The sequence below is a fragment of the Dipodomys ordii genome, unplaced genomic scaffold, assembly GCF_000151885.1.
Source record: "Dipodomys ordii isolate 6190 unplaced genomic scaffold, Dord_2.0 Scaffold123, whole genome shotgun sequence".
NCBI classification, from domain to species: domain Eukaryota; kingdom Metazoa; phylum Chordata; class Mammalia; order Rodentia; family Heteromyidae; genus Dipodomys; species Dipodomys ordii.
The window spans coordinates 3,564,350-3,579,427 of NW_012267339.1; the positions used below are offsets into that span (position 1 = coordinate 3,564,350).

Consider the following 15,078-nt stretch of genomic DNA (forward strand, 5'->3'; position numbering starts at 1 on the left):
TGTGATAATATAAATATAAATCTTCAATAGTATAATCACACAATTTTTCCTATCTTTTTCTTTCTAAAGATGGCTTGAAAAGAGCAGTAGCTACTTGGGGAAATCAATTCACCTGAGTCCTTTTTTAAAGACAAAAGTAAATTAGTGATTTTTTTCCTATTTTTTCAAATCAGTTATACACTTGAACTTCACAGTAGTAGGTACTGTTAGAAAACAATGTATTTTTCTTGACAACCATTTACACTCCAACTACATGACAAATGAAGTTAAATGGAAAATACATCTGTCTTTGTGTATTACCAGTAAACTGGTAGGTCTATGAGAGCAAAGCATTGCTTTCCATACAATACTGATGGTCAGAAAAGTTGGCAATCTTTCTGGAGATGTCTATGAGGCATTTCCACAGGCTTTGGAGCCCGGAAGAATCAATTGAGGAATGTCTAAGAGGGAACGAGGGAGTCACAGAAACAGCAGGAGAATCCTGGGGTGGAAGATAGCCAATATCTTCCCTTTCACCTCTGCAGCCCACACAAATCTGTGTGCATAAACCATAGGACAGCATTTTCACAGATAGATCATCAGTTAATCTGTAGGCAGATGTCACAATTGCTGTAAGATAGTGGAATGGTATCTTCAGAAGACTGAGCAAAACACAAAACATAACTGTAATCCAATCTAATAATGAAAGAAAAATAAAGGCATTTTCAAATATACAATACCTGAATATTAACTACCCTTGTCCATTGTATGGCTAGTGAAGATCTTCTCCCAATTCGTGGGCTTTCTATTGATATTGCTAGCTATGTCCTTTGCCATGCAGAAGCGCTGCAATTTTATGCAATCTCATTTGTCCAACCTTTTTTTGATTTGTTGTATTTCTGGGTCTCTATTAAGAAAATTTCTGCCTGTGCCAAGGAGACCTAGGGTTTCTCCTGTTCTATCCTGTAATGTCTTCAGAGTGTCTGCTTTGACTCCGAGGTCTTTGATCCATTTGGACTTGATTCTGATACAGGGTGATAAATAATGATCTAGCTTTAGTTTTCTACAAGTAGTTAACCAATTTTGCCAGCACGATTTACTGAAGAGGCTGTCATTCATTCTAATTTTTTAGCTCCCTTATGGAAGATTAGATGGCTATAGGACTGTAGGTTCATTTCTGGGTTTTCAATTCTATTCCATTGGTCCTAGGGTCTGTTCTTGTGCCAGTACCAAGCTGTTTTGATAAATCCCCCAACAACAAATCTTCAAAGAAACAACTGCCCAATAAATAAGTGGGCTAAAGACTTAAAGAGAACCTTCTCTGAAGAGGAAAGAAGGATGGCCAATAGACACATGAAGAAATGCACAACCTCTCTAGCCATAAAAGAATTGCAAATCAAAACAACATTGAGATACCACCTCACCCCAGTTAGAATGGCTACAATCAAGAACTCTAATACCAACAGCTGCTGGAGGGGATATGGACAGAAGGGAACCCTACTGCATTGTTGGTAGGAAGGTAAACTTGTTAAACCACTTTGGAAAGCAGCAGGGAGGTTCCTCAAAAGACTCTACAGAGAGCTCCCCTATGACCCAGCAATCCCCTTTTGGGCATTTATCCAAATGATCACAAACAAGACCACACTAAAGCTACCAGCATGACTATATTTATTGCAGCATTATTTACCATAGCTAAGATATGGAACCAACCCAGATGCCTGGACAACAATAACCCAGGCCCAAAGAAACATAGGTCCCATGGTTTCCCTTATTTGCAATAACTAGTATATATCTGAGTCAAGCACAAAAGGTCAGATAAGTTGATGTTAGGGAAATGAATCCCAAGATAAGTATTCAAATGTTTTTTTTTTCTTTCATATGATTATTTCTAACATATTTATAAGATTATTTCTTTGTTGCTTTGTATGTCCCTCCCCCATGGTATAACCCCTGCTTTCACTGTATTTGATGTTGGTATAATTTGTGGAGGGGAAGGGAAAAAACAAATCGTTTAACTAGGGATACAGGTGGACCCATTGCAACAATGAGATGCACAAGTTGTTATGTTGAAAAACGAACTTTACAACTTTGGGGGGAGGGAGGGAGAGGTCTGGGTAGGGAATGGGGGGGTGGAAAGGGATGGGAAGGGGAAACAAAGGAAACAAGGGAGGAGGCAACAATGCTTGATAAGAAATATACTCATGGGACTGGGAAGGTGGCTCATTGGTAGAGCGCTGGCCTTGCATGCCAAAGGCCCTGGGTTCGATTCCTCAGCACCACATAAGCAAAAAGAAAAAATCCGGAAGTGGCGCTGTGGCTCAAGTGGTAGAACGCTAGCCTTGAGCTGAAGAGCTGAGGAACAACGTCCAGGCCCAGAGTTCAGGCCCCACGACCGGACACAAAAAAAAAAAAAGAAAAAGAAATGTACTCATTATCTTGCCCATGTAATTGTAACCCCTCTGAACAGTAGTTTCACAATTAAAAAAATCAACTTATCAGATACACCCATATTAGTATTAGGTACAATATGCTTTACAGTAAACCCAAAATATTAATAAAGGTAAACAAGGTTATATCTCTGAACCTATATTCATTAACTAACATAATCTTATGTTATCAGAAAGAAAGGAAATAAGATTAAGGAGGAAAATATTTGTTGAAGAACTCTAGATTAAAGGAAAATAATTTTAGATTGCGCATTCTCTCTCTCACGCACGCACGTGCGTGCACACACACACACACACACACACACACACACACACACACACACACACACTTCTCCTCCAGGAGATAAAGCTTAATCAGTTTTTCCTTGAGAGCAGGTTGGACTTAGTTATGAAACTCCAAACACTATTTTCCTAAATACAAAAGAAAAATACCTAGCATATGACAACATACCTAGGTGATCAAAGTCAGCATCTTTACCGACATGCAAGCTGGATAGCACTTATAGGTAGGGCCGCAGAGTCTATGACCTTTAAGATTCCTTCTTAAACCCATCACACTTAAGTTTAAACATGAGAAAACACATGCAATTCTAAACTACTGACATTCTGCAAAACTCATGCCTCTTCAAAATTGTCAAGTTAAAAGAACTACAAAGAGCCAACTGTTACTGATATTTGAGATGGAAATATTCCAACTAAGTGTAACGTACATATGCTGAAAAAGACAAAGGAAGCACAGCTGGTATCATCCCACTTAAGTGTGAAATTGAGTTAATATCCTATGGATGTTAATTTCATAGTAATGCAAATATATCACTTTGTTTGCAATGAAAAGTGATATTGCAGGCTCCAGACTCACCATATATAGGAACTTCCTGTAACTCCAAAATTACTCTAAATGTTAAACTATTTGTAAAAAGGCAAACTCTAAAGTAAAAGAGATGAAGAAGGTTTCATTAATACTATCAACAACCTAATTAGAACTAGAAATGACAGAGTAATATAATTAAAAGGATGAAAAAAATCTTGATTTTTATAAACCATGACACTTTTTCATAAGTTTCAACTAACTTCCAGAGCAATGATCAAAATGAATGCATTTAGCTGGGTGTTGGTGTTTCTCAACCTGTAATCCTTGCTGCTCTGGAGGCTGAAATCCGAGGATCATGGTTTGAAGCCAGCCCAGACAAAAAAGTCCATGAGATTCTTATCTACAATAAACTACTCAGAAAGGACTGGGAATGTGGCTTAGCGGTAGAGTGCTTGCAGAGCATGCTTGAAGCTCAGTACCACATACACAGAAAAAGCCAGAAGTGGTGTTGTGGTTTAAGTGGTAGAGCACCAGCCTTAAGTATAAAGGAGCTCAGGGACAGGCTCTAAGTTAAGCCCCAGGGCTGGCAAAAAAAAAAAAAAAATACAAACAAAAAACAAAGAAAAAAACTACCCAGAAAAACCTGGAAGTGACAGTGGCTCAAGTGGTAGAACACTAGCCTTGAGCATAAAGAGGTTTAGGGACAGCTTTCAGGCTCTGATTAAAGCCCCAGGACCAGCAAATAATAATAATAGAGTCTAGGAAATTTGCAGACAAAAGATTAATACTAAACTTGTTTACATTTCTATACACTGTCAATATACAATTATAGAATTTAGTTTTCAAAACAATGTTTAGTAATAACTATAAAGATTCTAAAAATAAATCCAAATAATAGGTAGATAGTATCTTTATGAAGAAACCTCTAAACTGGGCATAGTAGCTCCAGCCTATAATCTTAGAAAGGCTAAGAATAATCACAGTTCCAGGAGAGTGCAGAAAAACAATCTTTGTCAGACTCATCTCCATAGAAATGAACTACACAACTTAGAAGGAAGGGAAGTTGGGAGGAAAATAAATGGAGAAAATGTCAGAGTGGGTGACACTGTTAAAAAAGAAATGTACTCATTACCTGATTTATGTAACTGTAACCCCTTTGTGAATCACTTTTATGTTGTAGTATGTGCTCAGCACATCCTAACATCTGTAGAAAGTGTAAAATGAGAGGATTCAAATCTAAGTTCAGGCCTGGGTAGAAAATTACATCTTAACTCAAAACACCCAGTGTGAAGAAGGTTTCATGGCTTTCTTTTTGCATTAATTTTTTTTGTAAAGATGATGTCCAGAGAGGTTACAGTTTATAAGTCAGATAAAAAATACACTTTTTTTTATTAATGTCAGCCCTTCCCTTCCTCTATCCCAGTTTTCCCTCCTGACCCCACTGATATATAGCTTACACCTGCATTTGTTCACACTTTGTCCCACCATTTCTGTGCTTCCTTTTACCTTCCCAAAGACAGATAAAAAAACAAACAAGATGAGGAAAAGAAAACAAAAATATCAACAAAGAAAAAAAACCTTGTTTACATTTTCTGGATTCATTTTAATAAATACTATCTTATATGATCACATGCACATAACTATTGTCTTTGTGATCCTCTTCTGAGGACATCCTTCTTTGGTCTCACTCTGGGTGAGGCATTTTTCATAGGTAAGGCACCTAAATAGCAACATACAGCTCTGAGTTCAAACCCCCGTTTCTAAAAAGAAAGAAAGAAAAACAATTTCTATTATGGTATAGATATAAAAGAGAATCTCAAGGAAAGAGAAAATGTAATGATCTTAAGGATAAGAAATCATTTAATGATTTATTATAATGATGCTAGTTATCTTCAAACCTATTTGACTTAAAAAAGGAACAATTTTCCAGAAACTTTACAGCTTAATTCTAAAGTTTAGATTCAACGGACAAATAGCTCCAGTGTTCCTAAAGGAAAAGAAAATGAGGTGAAAGGTCTCTAACAGTAACTTCTGTAATATGGAAAAAGTAATTAAGACAGTGTCATTCCATTAAGAGACACAATTGACTAAAAGAACAGTAACCCATCTGACATGAACAGAAATGCAACTGCAAGTTAACTGCCTTGGAAAGGGAAAAATATCTCTTCAATAGAAATGGGATACCAAATCCTCAAAGAAACAACTGCCCAATAAATAAGTGGGCTAAAGACTTAAAGAGAAACTTCTCTGAAGAAGAAAGAAGGATGGCCAATAGACACATGAAGAAATGCTCAACCTCTCTAGCCATAAAAGAAATGTAAATCAAAACAACACAGAGATACCACCTCACCCCAGTTAGAATGACTATAATCAAGAACTCTAATATCAACAGATGCTGGAGGGGATGTGTACAGAAGGGAACCCTACTGCATTGTTGGTGGGAATGTAAACTTGTTCAACCACTTTGGAAAGTAGTATGGAGGTTCCTCAAAAGACTCCACATAGAGCTCCCCTATGACCCAGCTATCCCACTTTTGGGTATTTACCCAAATGATCACAAACAAGACAATACTAAAGCTACCAGCACGACTATGTTTATTGCAGTATTATTTATCATAGCTAAGATATGGAACCAACCCAGATGCCCCTCAGTAGACAAATCAGTCAAGAAAATGTGGTATATACACAATGGAATTCTATGCCTCCATCAGAAAGAATGACATTGCCCCATTTGTTAGGAAATGGAAAGACTTGGAAAAAATTCTATTAAGTGAAGTAAGCCAGGCCCAAAGAAACATATGTTCCATGGTTTCCCTTATTTGTAATAACTAGTATATGTCTGAGACAAGCAGAAAAGGTCAGATAAGTTGATGTTAGGTGAAATGAACCCCAAGATAAGGATTCAAATGTTTTTTTTCTTTCTTGCGATTGTTTTATAACGTAGTTATAAGATGATTTCTTTGTTGCTTTGTATGCCCCTTCCCCACAGTATAACCTGTGCTTTCACTGTATTTGATGTTGGTATAATTAGTGGAGGGGAAGGGAAAAAACAAACCGGTTAAATAGGGATAAGGTGCAACAATGAGATGTACAAGATGTTATGTAGAAAAACGAACATTACAACTTTGGCTGGGGCAGGGACAGGAGGGGGTGTTGGGGGGAGGGTGCAGAATGGGGTGGATGGGAAGGGATGAGAAGGGGAAACAAAGGAGGAGGCAACAATGCTTGATAAGAAATGTACTCATTACCTTGCCCATGTAATTGTAACCCCTCTGTACGGTATTTTCACAATAAAAAATAAAAATTAAAAAAATCTTATTTGAAAGAAATTAAAAAAAAAGAAATGGGACACCACAACTGAATACCCTAATGACAAACTTCAGAGACACAGAGAACAAATTTCAGTAGATCAAAGGCTTAAATAATAAAGGCAAAATTCAAATAGTCAAAGAGAAGATGGAAGATGTTAATAAACATGAAAATATCCCAACCTCACTAATAATTAGAAAAACAAATTCAAATGAACAAAGTATAATCTCATAGCACTCTAACACATGGAATCAAAGCTTGTCAGGGTACAAAAGAACTGAGAAAAGCCAATATACATTGAGAAGGTGAGACAAAAAGTTGACTAGGAACTGGATGTCTTACACTGTGTTGGAGCACTTTCTTAGCACACACATTATACACTGGAGCATTGGAAATAAAAGAAAAAAGGATCTAAGCTATCTGCATCATCTTTGATTGATTGATTGATTGATTGATTGCCTGTTCTGGGGTTTAAACTCAGTCTCCCACTCACAAGGCTGACTGTACTAAGTCAGCCCTGCAGCCTCACTTTCCAATAGTCATTTTTGAGATAGTTCACTTTCATTATGCACAGCTGGACTATAATCCATTTGGCTGTAAGTTTCACCTTATTGGGAAGCTTCTCCCCATTGACAGTGAGTCTCAAGAACTTTTCTTCCCATGCTGACCGGGAACCAGATTCTCCAAAGCTTAGCTTTCCCTGTAGCTTAGGATACTAGTCAAGTGACTTGCGAAGAAATCTCTCAAACCTTCTGCCCAGGATAGTCTCAAATCACAATCCCACTGTCAGGCGCCCAGATAACTAGAATTACAGGCTCAAACCTTGCAACCCACAACATAAACTTTTGAACATATAACACTATTGGATTTTGCTTGTTTGAAATAAACCTTAAGTCTCAGAAGGAAACAAAAGTTAAAACACTGATACATATTTTAAACAGGAAAAACTACATTAATATCAGTAGGATAGTCATAGAGAAAGAAGTGACGGAAAACTACAGGTGTAGTTAGGAGGACAACTTCAAAAACTCAAGATAATAATTAGATTTGCAGAAATGAGGTATAATCAAGGATGAACTGGAAAACAGTTAAACACAATTTAAAAAGTCACTTTCCTAAAGTTAAGTCACATGCTATCATTCATGATGACAGTTTAACTTTACCATTAACTGAGATATACACTGCACATACATACATATGGATGTGAATATATGTATACAGATGCACATATCTTCTCTCTTCTGGAGCATAGTACATTAGGTATGCAGATGATACACAAGCTCTCCTACTACTGCCTGCAGAAAAACAGTCACAGTGTAAAGGTACAAAAGTGCTAAGATTCTAGCTACTGCTCTTGTTATAAGAAAGTCATTTTTCAACAAGGCATAGGTGTCTTACATCTGTAATCCTAGCTACTCAGGAAACTCAATGAAACTGAAGCAAGCCTAGGCAGAAGTCTGTGAGATTCCATCTCCAATTAACTAGCAGAAATCTATACTGCAGGTGTGGCTTTAGTGATAAGGTGCCAGTTGTGAGTAAATAAGCCAAATTTCCCAAGGCCCTCCATTCAGACTCTGGTACTGGCAGATAGATATGAGAGAGAGAGAAAGAGAGAGAGAGAGAGAGAGAGACAGAGACAGAGGCAGAGACATAGAGGAATGATACAGTCCTTCTATTATTCAAAAAACTATCAACATTCATGAAATTTGTTCCTTTGTAAAGTTGATAAATCTTAGACCTTTTGCATTTTCCTACAAGAAAAGTGAATTTTGTTCATAAAAGAAGAGGTATAGTACAGTATGGTGAAAGTCTTCTTAAGTAATGGTTAGAAAAAAATGAGTGTTTCCATGTTTCAGTACACAATATAAATGCTATTCACTCCACTTCTTGAGTCCCTTAAGAATTGAATAGCACAGGGCTGGGAAGGTGGCCCAGTGGTAAAGTGCTTGCCTTGCATGCTTGAGTCCCTGGGTTCAATTCCTTAGCACCACATAAGCAAAAAGAAAAAAGCCGGAAGTGGTGCTGTGGCTCAAGTGGGAGTGCTAGCCTTGAGCTGAAGAGCTGAGGTACAGCACCCAGGCCCAGAGTTCAGGCCCCACGCCCGGACCCCCTCCCCAAAAAGAATTGAATAGCACAGTCTTCTAAAGAGAGCTAGAATAGTGCCTATTTCTGTAGGTCTGAAATAATAAATATTGTGAAAAAGACAACCTGAGACTAAGTATATAGATACTAAAGAGAAAACCCAATGACAGCAAGTACAAAGTTTATTTAATCTGTACTGAAATACTGATCTGTTTACAAGGACAAAATAAAAATTCTCTTTCAACTTGTATATCAAAGAGAAAGTAAAGAATCTTGTAAAGAAATTTACATAAAATATTTTCATAATACACAAGTATCCCTGGAATGAAAAATCTTCTAAAAGACCACCCAACCTTGACAACTGTATTCCCCCAGGAATTGAGGGTACTGTTTATATGACATACAGTAGGTGATCTTGTGTGTGGGTGAAATATTCCAGCTGACTTTGGATTCCCACCTGGAGGGGCAGATTTGACTCTGGTCTCAGCCCTGAATTTCTTTTTCTTTGTCTTTTTTTTTTAACTTTTTAATTAATTTTTTGTCAAGGTAATATACAGAGGTGTTTCAGTTACATAAGTAAGGTAATGCATAATTTCCTGTCATAGTCAAACATTTTGGTCCTCTGTGTGGATATGCTTCCATATCTCCAGCTATGTAAAACACATAGTTATAGATACACACAGATTTCTAAAAATACCTTATCATCTTAATGATTTGGCTGGCATGAAGCACAAGTGTGTAATTTTTAGTACTAAGGTAACATATTTACAGCCCCAACTACATTCCTTTAACTTTTCAATATTCTATTTCTTATTTAAATGGTATTACTTACTCTATCTGCACTTCTTACCAAAATTTTCTCAGAAAATTTTAGAAGACAGAAAGTAAAGATCACTTATGAATACGTATTTATCTTATGATTTAAGATAAAACAAAATATTTAGTAAAAATAGTATGTGTCCTGGTTGTTTGGGCAGTAGTGGAATATTAACTCAATAATTTTGTTATTAAGTTGGGAATCTACTACTTGAGCCATATATCCAACAAAGCTTTCACATAGTTATATTAGGGAGTCTCATGGACTTTCTGCCTGGACTGACCTTATTGCAATTCTCCACATCTCAGCCTCCTGAGTAGCTAGGGTTATAGGTTTGAGCCACTGGCACCCAGCTATCTTCTAGGTTAAAAGGAAGACAATATAAGCTATATGCTTCTATAAGCTCATAAACTATCTTGCATTATCAAAGAAACAAAGTATCATGTTTCTAATTACATTAATGAAGCAACTTGAAAGACAACAGTAGCTTTATCCTTGGTTGGATGACTTACTTGCAAATATCATCTTCTGGGTCTTCTAATCCAAACCGTTCATCAAATGTAAGCTGTATCCACATGTTCTCAGCTGTCACTAATCTCCATACCAGGACCATATTTCTTGGATATGTGTGAGGAAACCTTGGGCTGTGAATACTCCCATTTGAAGACACAGTAATAACCCTCTCATGCTGGGGATCTTGAACACCTAAAGCAAAAATAGACACATCAGAACAGTTTCAGAACACACATTTCAAAATTTACACATTTAAAGTAAGTATATTTTATATTTCATATTTACCCCAAATAAGTAGATGAATAGCATAATCAACCAAGCACCACTGTTGTCAAAAACTTATATATATTTATACTTGAAAGAATACAGGAAAAATTGTATTTTTAAGTCCAACACTGAATTATGAATAACCAACTCCTTTGGATACCTAATAAATTTTTTATTTTATTTTTAAAAATACAAGTAATGACTTAAATTTCCTAATCATAAAAGCTAATTAATGATCTAAAGGATTCCACTAATTTCATGTGACAATAGCTGAGAGAGCTGAAGAAAAAGAAATGAGGATAAAAAGAGCAGAAGTGGAATAATACAAGAGAAGGTGACAAACTCCTCAAATTCATTAAATTTGAAATGTCAATCATCATTTTTAGCCTTGTATCTTTTTATTCTTAATACGTTAGAAACTAGGTGAATAAGACAATCCACAGCTTCTCATGTGGACACACAATTCAATTTTGTATTAAGTTATATTTGATACAAGCTCTAAGTTTTAACATAAATTCCAATTTTATTATTAAATGACCTCAAATCTTACAAGACTTAAAAAAGTAAAGTGAGACCAAAGCCATAGTCTTAATTTCTTGTTTTATGGTTACTGACAAATTTCAGGTCTTCTCAGTGCCTTATTATGTTAATATGAATTCTGAATATGCCAAGGGAAAATACAGAACAAAACAGCTTCCTAGATTGCTTAAAATGGAATTTACTTATTTATTTATTGGTATGCTTTATTTGCTTGGCCTCACGGTCTCCTGTTCCTTCAACTTCCTTCCTTAGTTGGAATGTCACCCCTTCAGCCATGACTCCAGCCCATTTTTTGGTGACTATTTTGGATACAGTGTCATAGGAGTTTTTTCTAGGGCTGATTTTCCAACCATAAACTCCAGATCTCAGCATCTGGAGTAGGAAAGATTACAGGCTCTGGCACTCACTAGAATGGAATATTTTAGCATCTGTACAATGAAGTATTTTTATACCTGTTAAAATAAGTCCTTAATAATACCTATCTCTTTTGAATAGAATATTGGGCAAATAACAGAAGGAAAAGGTGAATGCATATTGCTGTGAAAACAGTCTTCCTACCCAGTCAACCTACCCAGTTGAAAGTTAATGAGAGGAAATGTCATCATTCATCTGCTCTAGAGACACTAAGAAATAAGACTGTTCCAGTCTTTACCCCAGGGAATTCCATTTAAACAAGATAAACTCCAATAAAATGAAAAATTGTTTTAACCAACCATCATTAAATTTATAAGAAATTTTCAAAAGCCTCAAACTGCACCCTGAACCCATGAAGCAAGGTCCACAGCAGGAGTTAATACTTTTGTGAAACTTCTACATCCTAATAACAGTTTCATCCAGAACAGCTCCTAATCCTGAGAGATCCCACATGACACTGAGCCCTGTGTTTGTGGCAAGATTAAAGAATAGCAAGAATAATATTATTAACACCTTTCATTTGCTCCTTTCTCAACATACTTAGGCATAGCCTTTCACTAAGACAAATTTCATTTTATGCGCTCCTTCTGGATATGTCCATGAAACCTATATAATGCAGACTTAATTATTAAGGCCTACTAAGCACCACATTTTAGAATTAAGTTCACATTTTTCTTCTCTTCTTTTTTCTATTAAAATTGTCTACCATTTCCTCTTTTCTATTTATTTCATTCACCATAAGCTAATTGCTTTTTGCTTATTTCCTGATGTTAATCCGATCTGCTTGCACACAATTGAGTTTAATCGCTCTGTGGTAGGAAGGAGTATAAGATGACTCTCAGTGTCCTTAACCTTGTACATCCTTAAACTTATCCCTTGTACATGTGATATTATTGCTTCATAAACAGATTGGTAGATTCTAGTTAATTAGTTAAGGTGAACCTGACCGAATCAATCAGGCCCATGAAATAATTTCAGGGCAACTTAAACTCACAGAAATCACAAAATGAGAAGTATTCAACAGTACAAAGATTGTTACTGACTTGAAAAATGCAGGAGGCACAGGTCAGAGGATTCACAAACTTCAGAAACTAAGATTATACTATCTTATCACTCTGCTAGCAGTGGAGAGATGTGGGGGCTACATCCTAAACCTGGAAGCCTGAAGGAACTCAAGAGTTAGATTCCCCTACCACCCATGGTCTCCAAAGAGACCATGTCTAGTCTGATTGATTGACGTTAACCTCCTGAAACCCTATGCAAGATCCCTGTCATAGGAGGATGGACTTCCAAAATGTAGAAGTGAGAATGAATAAAAGGTATTCTAAATGGCTAATTTTGTGCTGGTTTCTTTTGTAATATAAGAAGATAAAGACATATTTTATGTACACAAAGCTGATTATATTGCAGGAATTTATTTTGCCCCAAGTTTTTGCCAGTAATTATAGTATTAGCAGCACATTTTCTTTTAGGGTTTGTGTTAATCAAAATATGTTAACATTCCTTTATCCTTAAACTATCCAAAATAAATCTTACAGTTGTATTTGAGACTTTTTAAATAAATAATTTAATGACCGCTGTAAGTAAACCTATACCTAGGTTTTATCTTCCTGAACTATATGGGTAGAATTCAATTGAACTGATAGATCCTTTTATGGTCTTAGAAGATATACTTGTACTAAATTATGTATGGACAAAAAGGAAGACTTTGTGTGCATACGTGTGTGTGTGAGTATGTGTGTGTGTGTGTGTATGTGTGTTGTTTTCAGAATCCAGGACTTGCACATGCTGGATAAGGACCCTGCAACTGAACTGTATCTCACCTTTGATTATTTTATATGTCAATAATTAATGTTAAAATAATATTGTTAACATAGAAGTTAACAAATGGTATATCAATATTTGAATAAGTGAATCTTCTAAAGAGGATTTATGAGTACTAAGCATTAGTCCTGGTATGTCTTACAACACTTGCCTTGGACCAAGGCATGCCATAGTAACAGAGACTTACTGTTATGTCCAACCCAGGAATTTACATAACTATTGGAAGACACACATTCTATTTTTGTATCTACTTAAAGAGGTCATACCTAAAATAACATACTTAAATCACATTCCTTTATAATTCACAACTTCATTAGACTATAATTAAATATAATTTTAAAGACTGAAAATCTAAGGTCCATTTGTGGTAAAAAGAATTGTAAATTTTCTTTCAAGTGAAAATTGTTGTTCTCAAAAAAGTCACTTCAAAATATAATGATCTCTGCCACAAAACAAACAAGATTTTCAGATGACAGTTTTAGGTAAATATCAAACAACTAGGCCTATACTCAAGAAAAAGAAAGAAAAAGCAATAAACATTAAGTTCTACCAAAGTAAAAGACCCTGTTGTTACAGTACTGTTGTTTATGGTTATCTTCTATACTTACTAGCTTAAGAATGAAAAAAGTAGGTAGCACTTTCTCACTGTTTAATAAAAGTTTGCTTTTCTTGTATCCAATGAAGAGTACTCAAAGTACTAGTTAAATCTTTTTTAATCATATCACTAAGCTAATAACACCATGATACTGCAATGTACAATTAAACAATAAATCTAGCAGATCCTAGATAATAGAAAGAAAAGTATATGTAAATATAAGAATTTTGAAGTTATAATTTTACACAATGTCATATTATATTGCCCAATCCTTCTTAAGGTAAAAGTATTAAAAATCCAAATGAAGTTAAACAGGAAAAAAGAAGGTTGACTATGTACACATGTGTGTAAAATGCCAGTATGAACATTTCATATCTGCATGCATTAATTCAATGAGTGTGGATATCACTTTCATATTTTCCCATATGTTATATTGTTGGTATTGTTAAGGCAACTTCATTATGGTTGAAAGAAAACAGTAGTAAGACAGTCATGAAAAGAAAATTATAATACTTCAAAACATTATATTATTTATAAGTAACATTTAAAAGTATACCTATGATATGTAGCTCATGAATTAAGATAAAATCGCTAATGTCCTTCTCTATGCCAATATTTTATTCTCAAAGAATTGTGACAATGTGAATTAGTTAAGAAGGAATGAAGATCCAATCTTGGTTTCATTTGAGAGCACTAAAGACTTCTTGCTTGACAAAGGTAAGGCCTTTTGTAGCAGCAAGTTACAATGTGCAAGCTGAGTCAACTTCACAGATGTCTCAATGAGAAGTTTTCTGTGTTCATAGTGTATTAAAATATGTTAAAACAAAAAGTACTTCTTCTTTAAGAGTGTACATCTATTGCTAATCCTTACTTGCTAAGTATGCATATTCAATGGTCTTTTTTTTGCTTTTCTGTTCATTTGATTTTTGTTTTTCTGCCTATAATAACCCTTCCTTATCCTAATCTTACTAGTTTGTTTACAGAGCTAATTAATGAAATTATTATCTCATTAATGATTTCTTTTAGCCTTAGTTAATATCATGCCACATACACAAATTTATTTATAGATCTTCACTCACCCCATACACAAATGCCTTTTTTAAATTTTTGGTCAGTCGTGGGGCTTGAACTCTGGGCCTGGGCACTGTCCCCCCAGCTCTTCAGCTCAAGGCTAGCACTCTACCACTTGAGCCACAGCGCCACTTCTGGTCTTCTAAGCGGTTCATTAGAGATAAGAGTCTCACTAACTTTTCTTGCCCGGGCTGGCTTTGAACTGTGATCCTCAGATCTCAACCTCCTGAGTAGCTAGGATTACAAGCATGAGCCACCAGTGCCCTGCCACAAATGCCTTTTTACACCTAGAAAAGCCAGAGTAATTTTATCTTGGCTTTGATTTTGCAAAGTTACACTTAAATCCTATAGTGCTAACAAGTATTTCTCAGTTTAACTTATACACAAGTGGCCCACTGGCATGCTTCAT

The 15,078-nt window shown here is 35.7% G+C and overlaps 1 protein-coding gene across 1 annotated transcript in view; it reads right to left on the reverse strand.

The window, feature by feature from the left end:
• Pdgfc (platelet derived growth factor C) overlaps positions 1-15,078 on the reverse strand; it is a 219,335-nt gene that overhangs the window by 102,541 nt on the left and 101,716 nt on the right. The window contains exon 2 of the mRNA XM_013029858.1: positions 9,958-10,150. Coding sequence (XP_012885312.1) covers positions 9,958-10,150 — 193 coding nt within the window. The remainder of the gene's footprint in view (positions 1-9,957; positions 10,151-15,078) is intronic.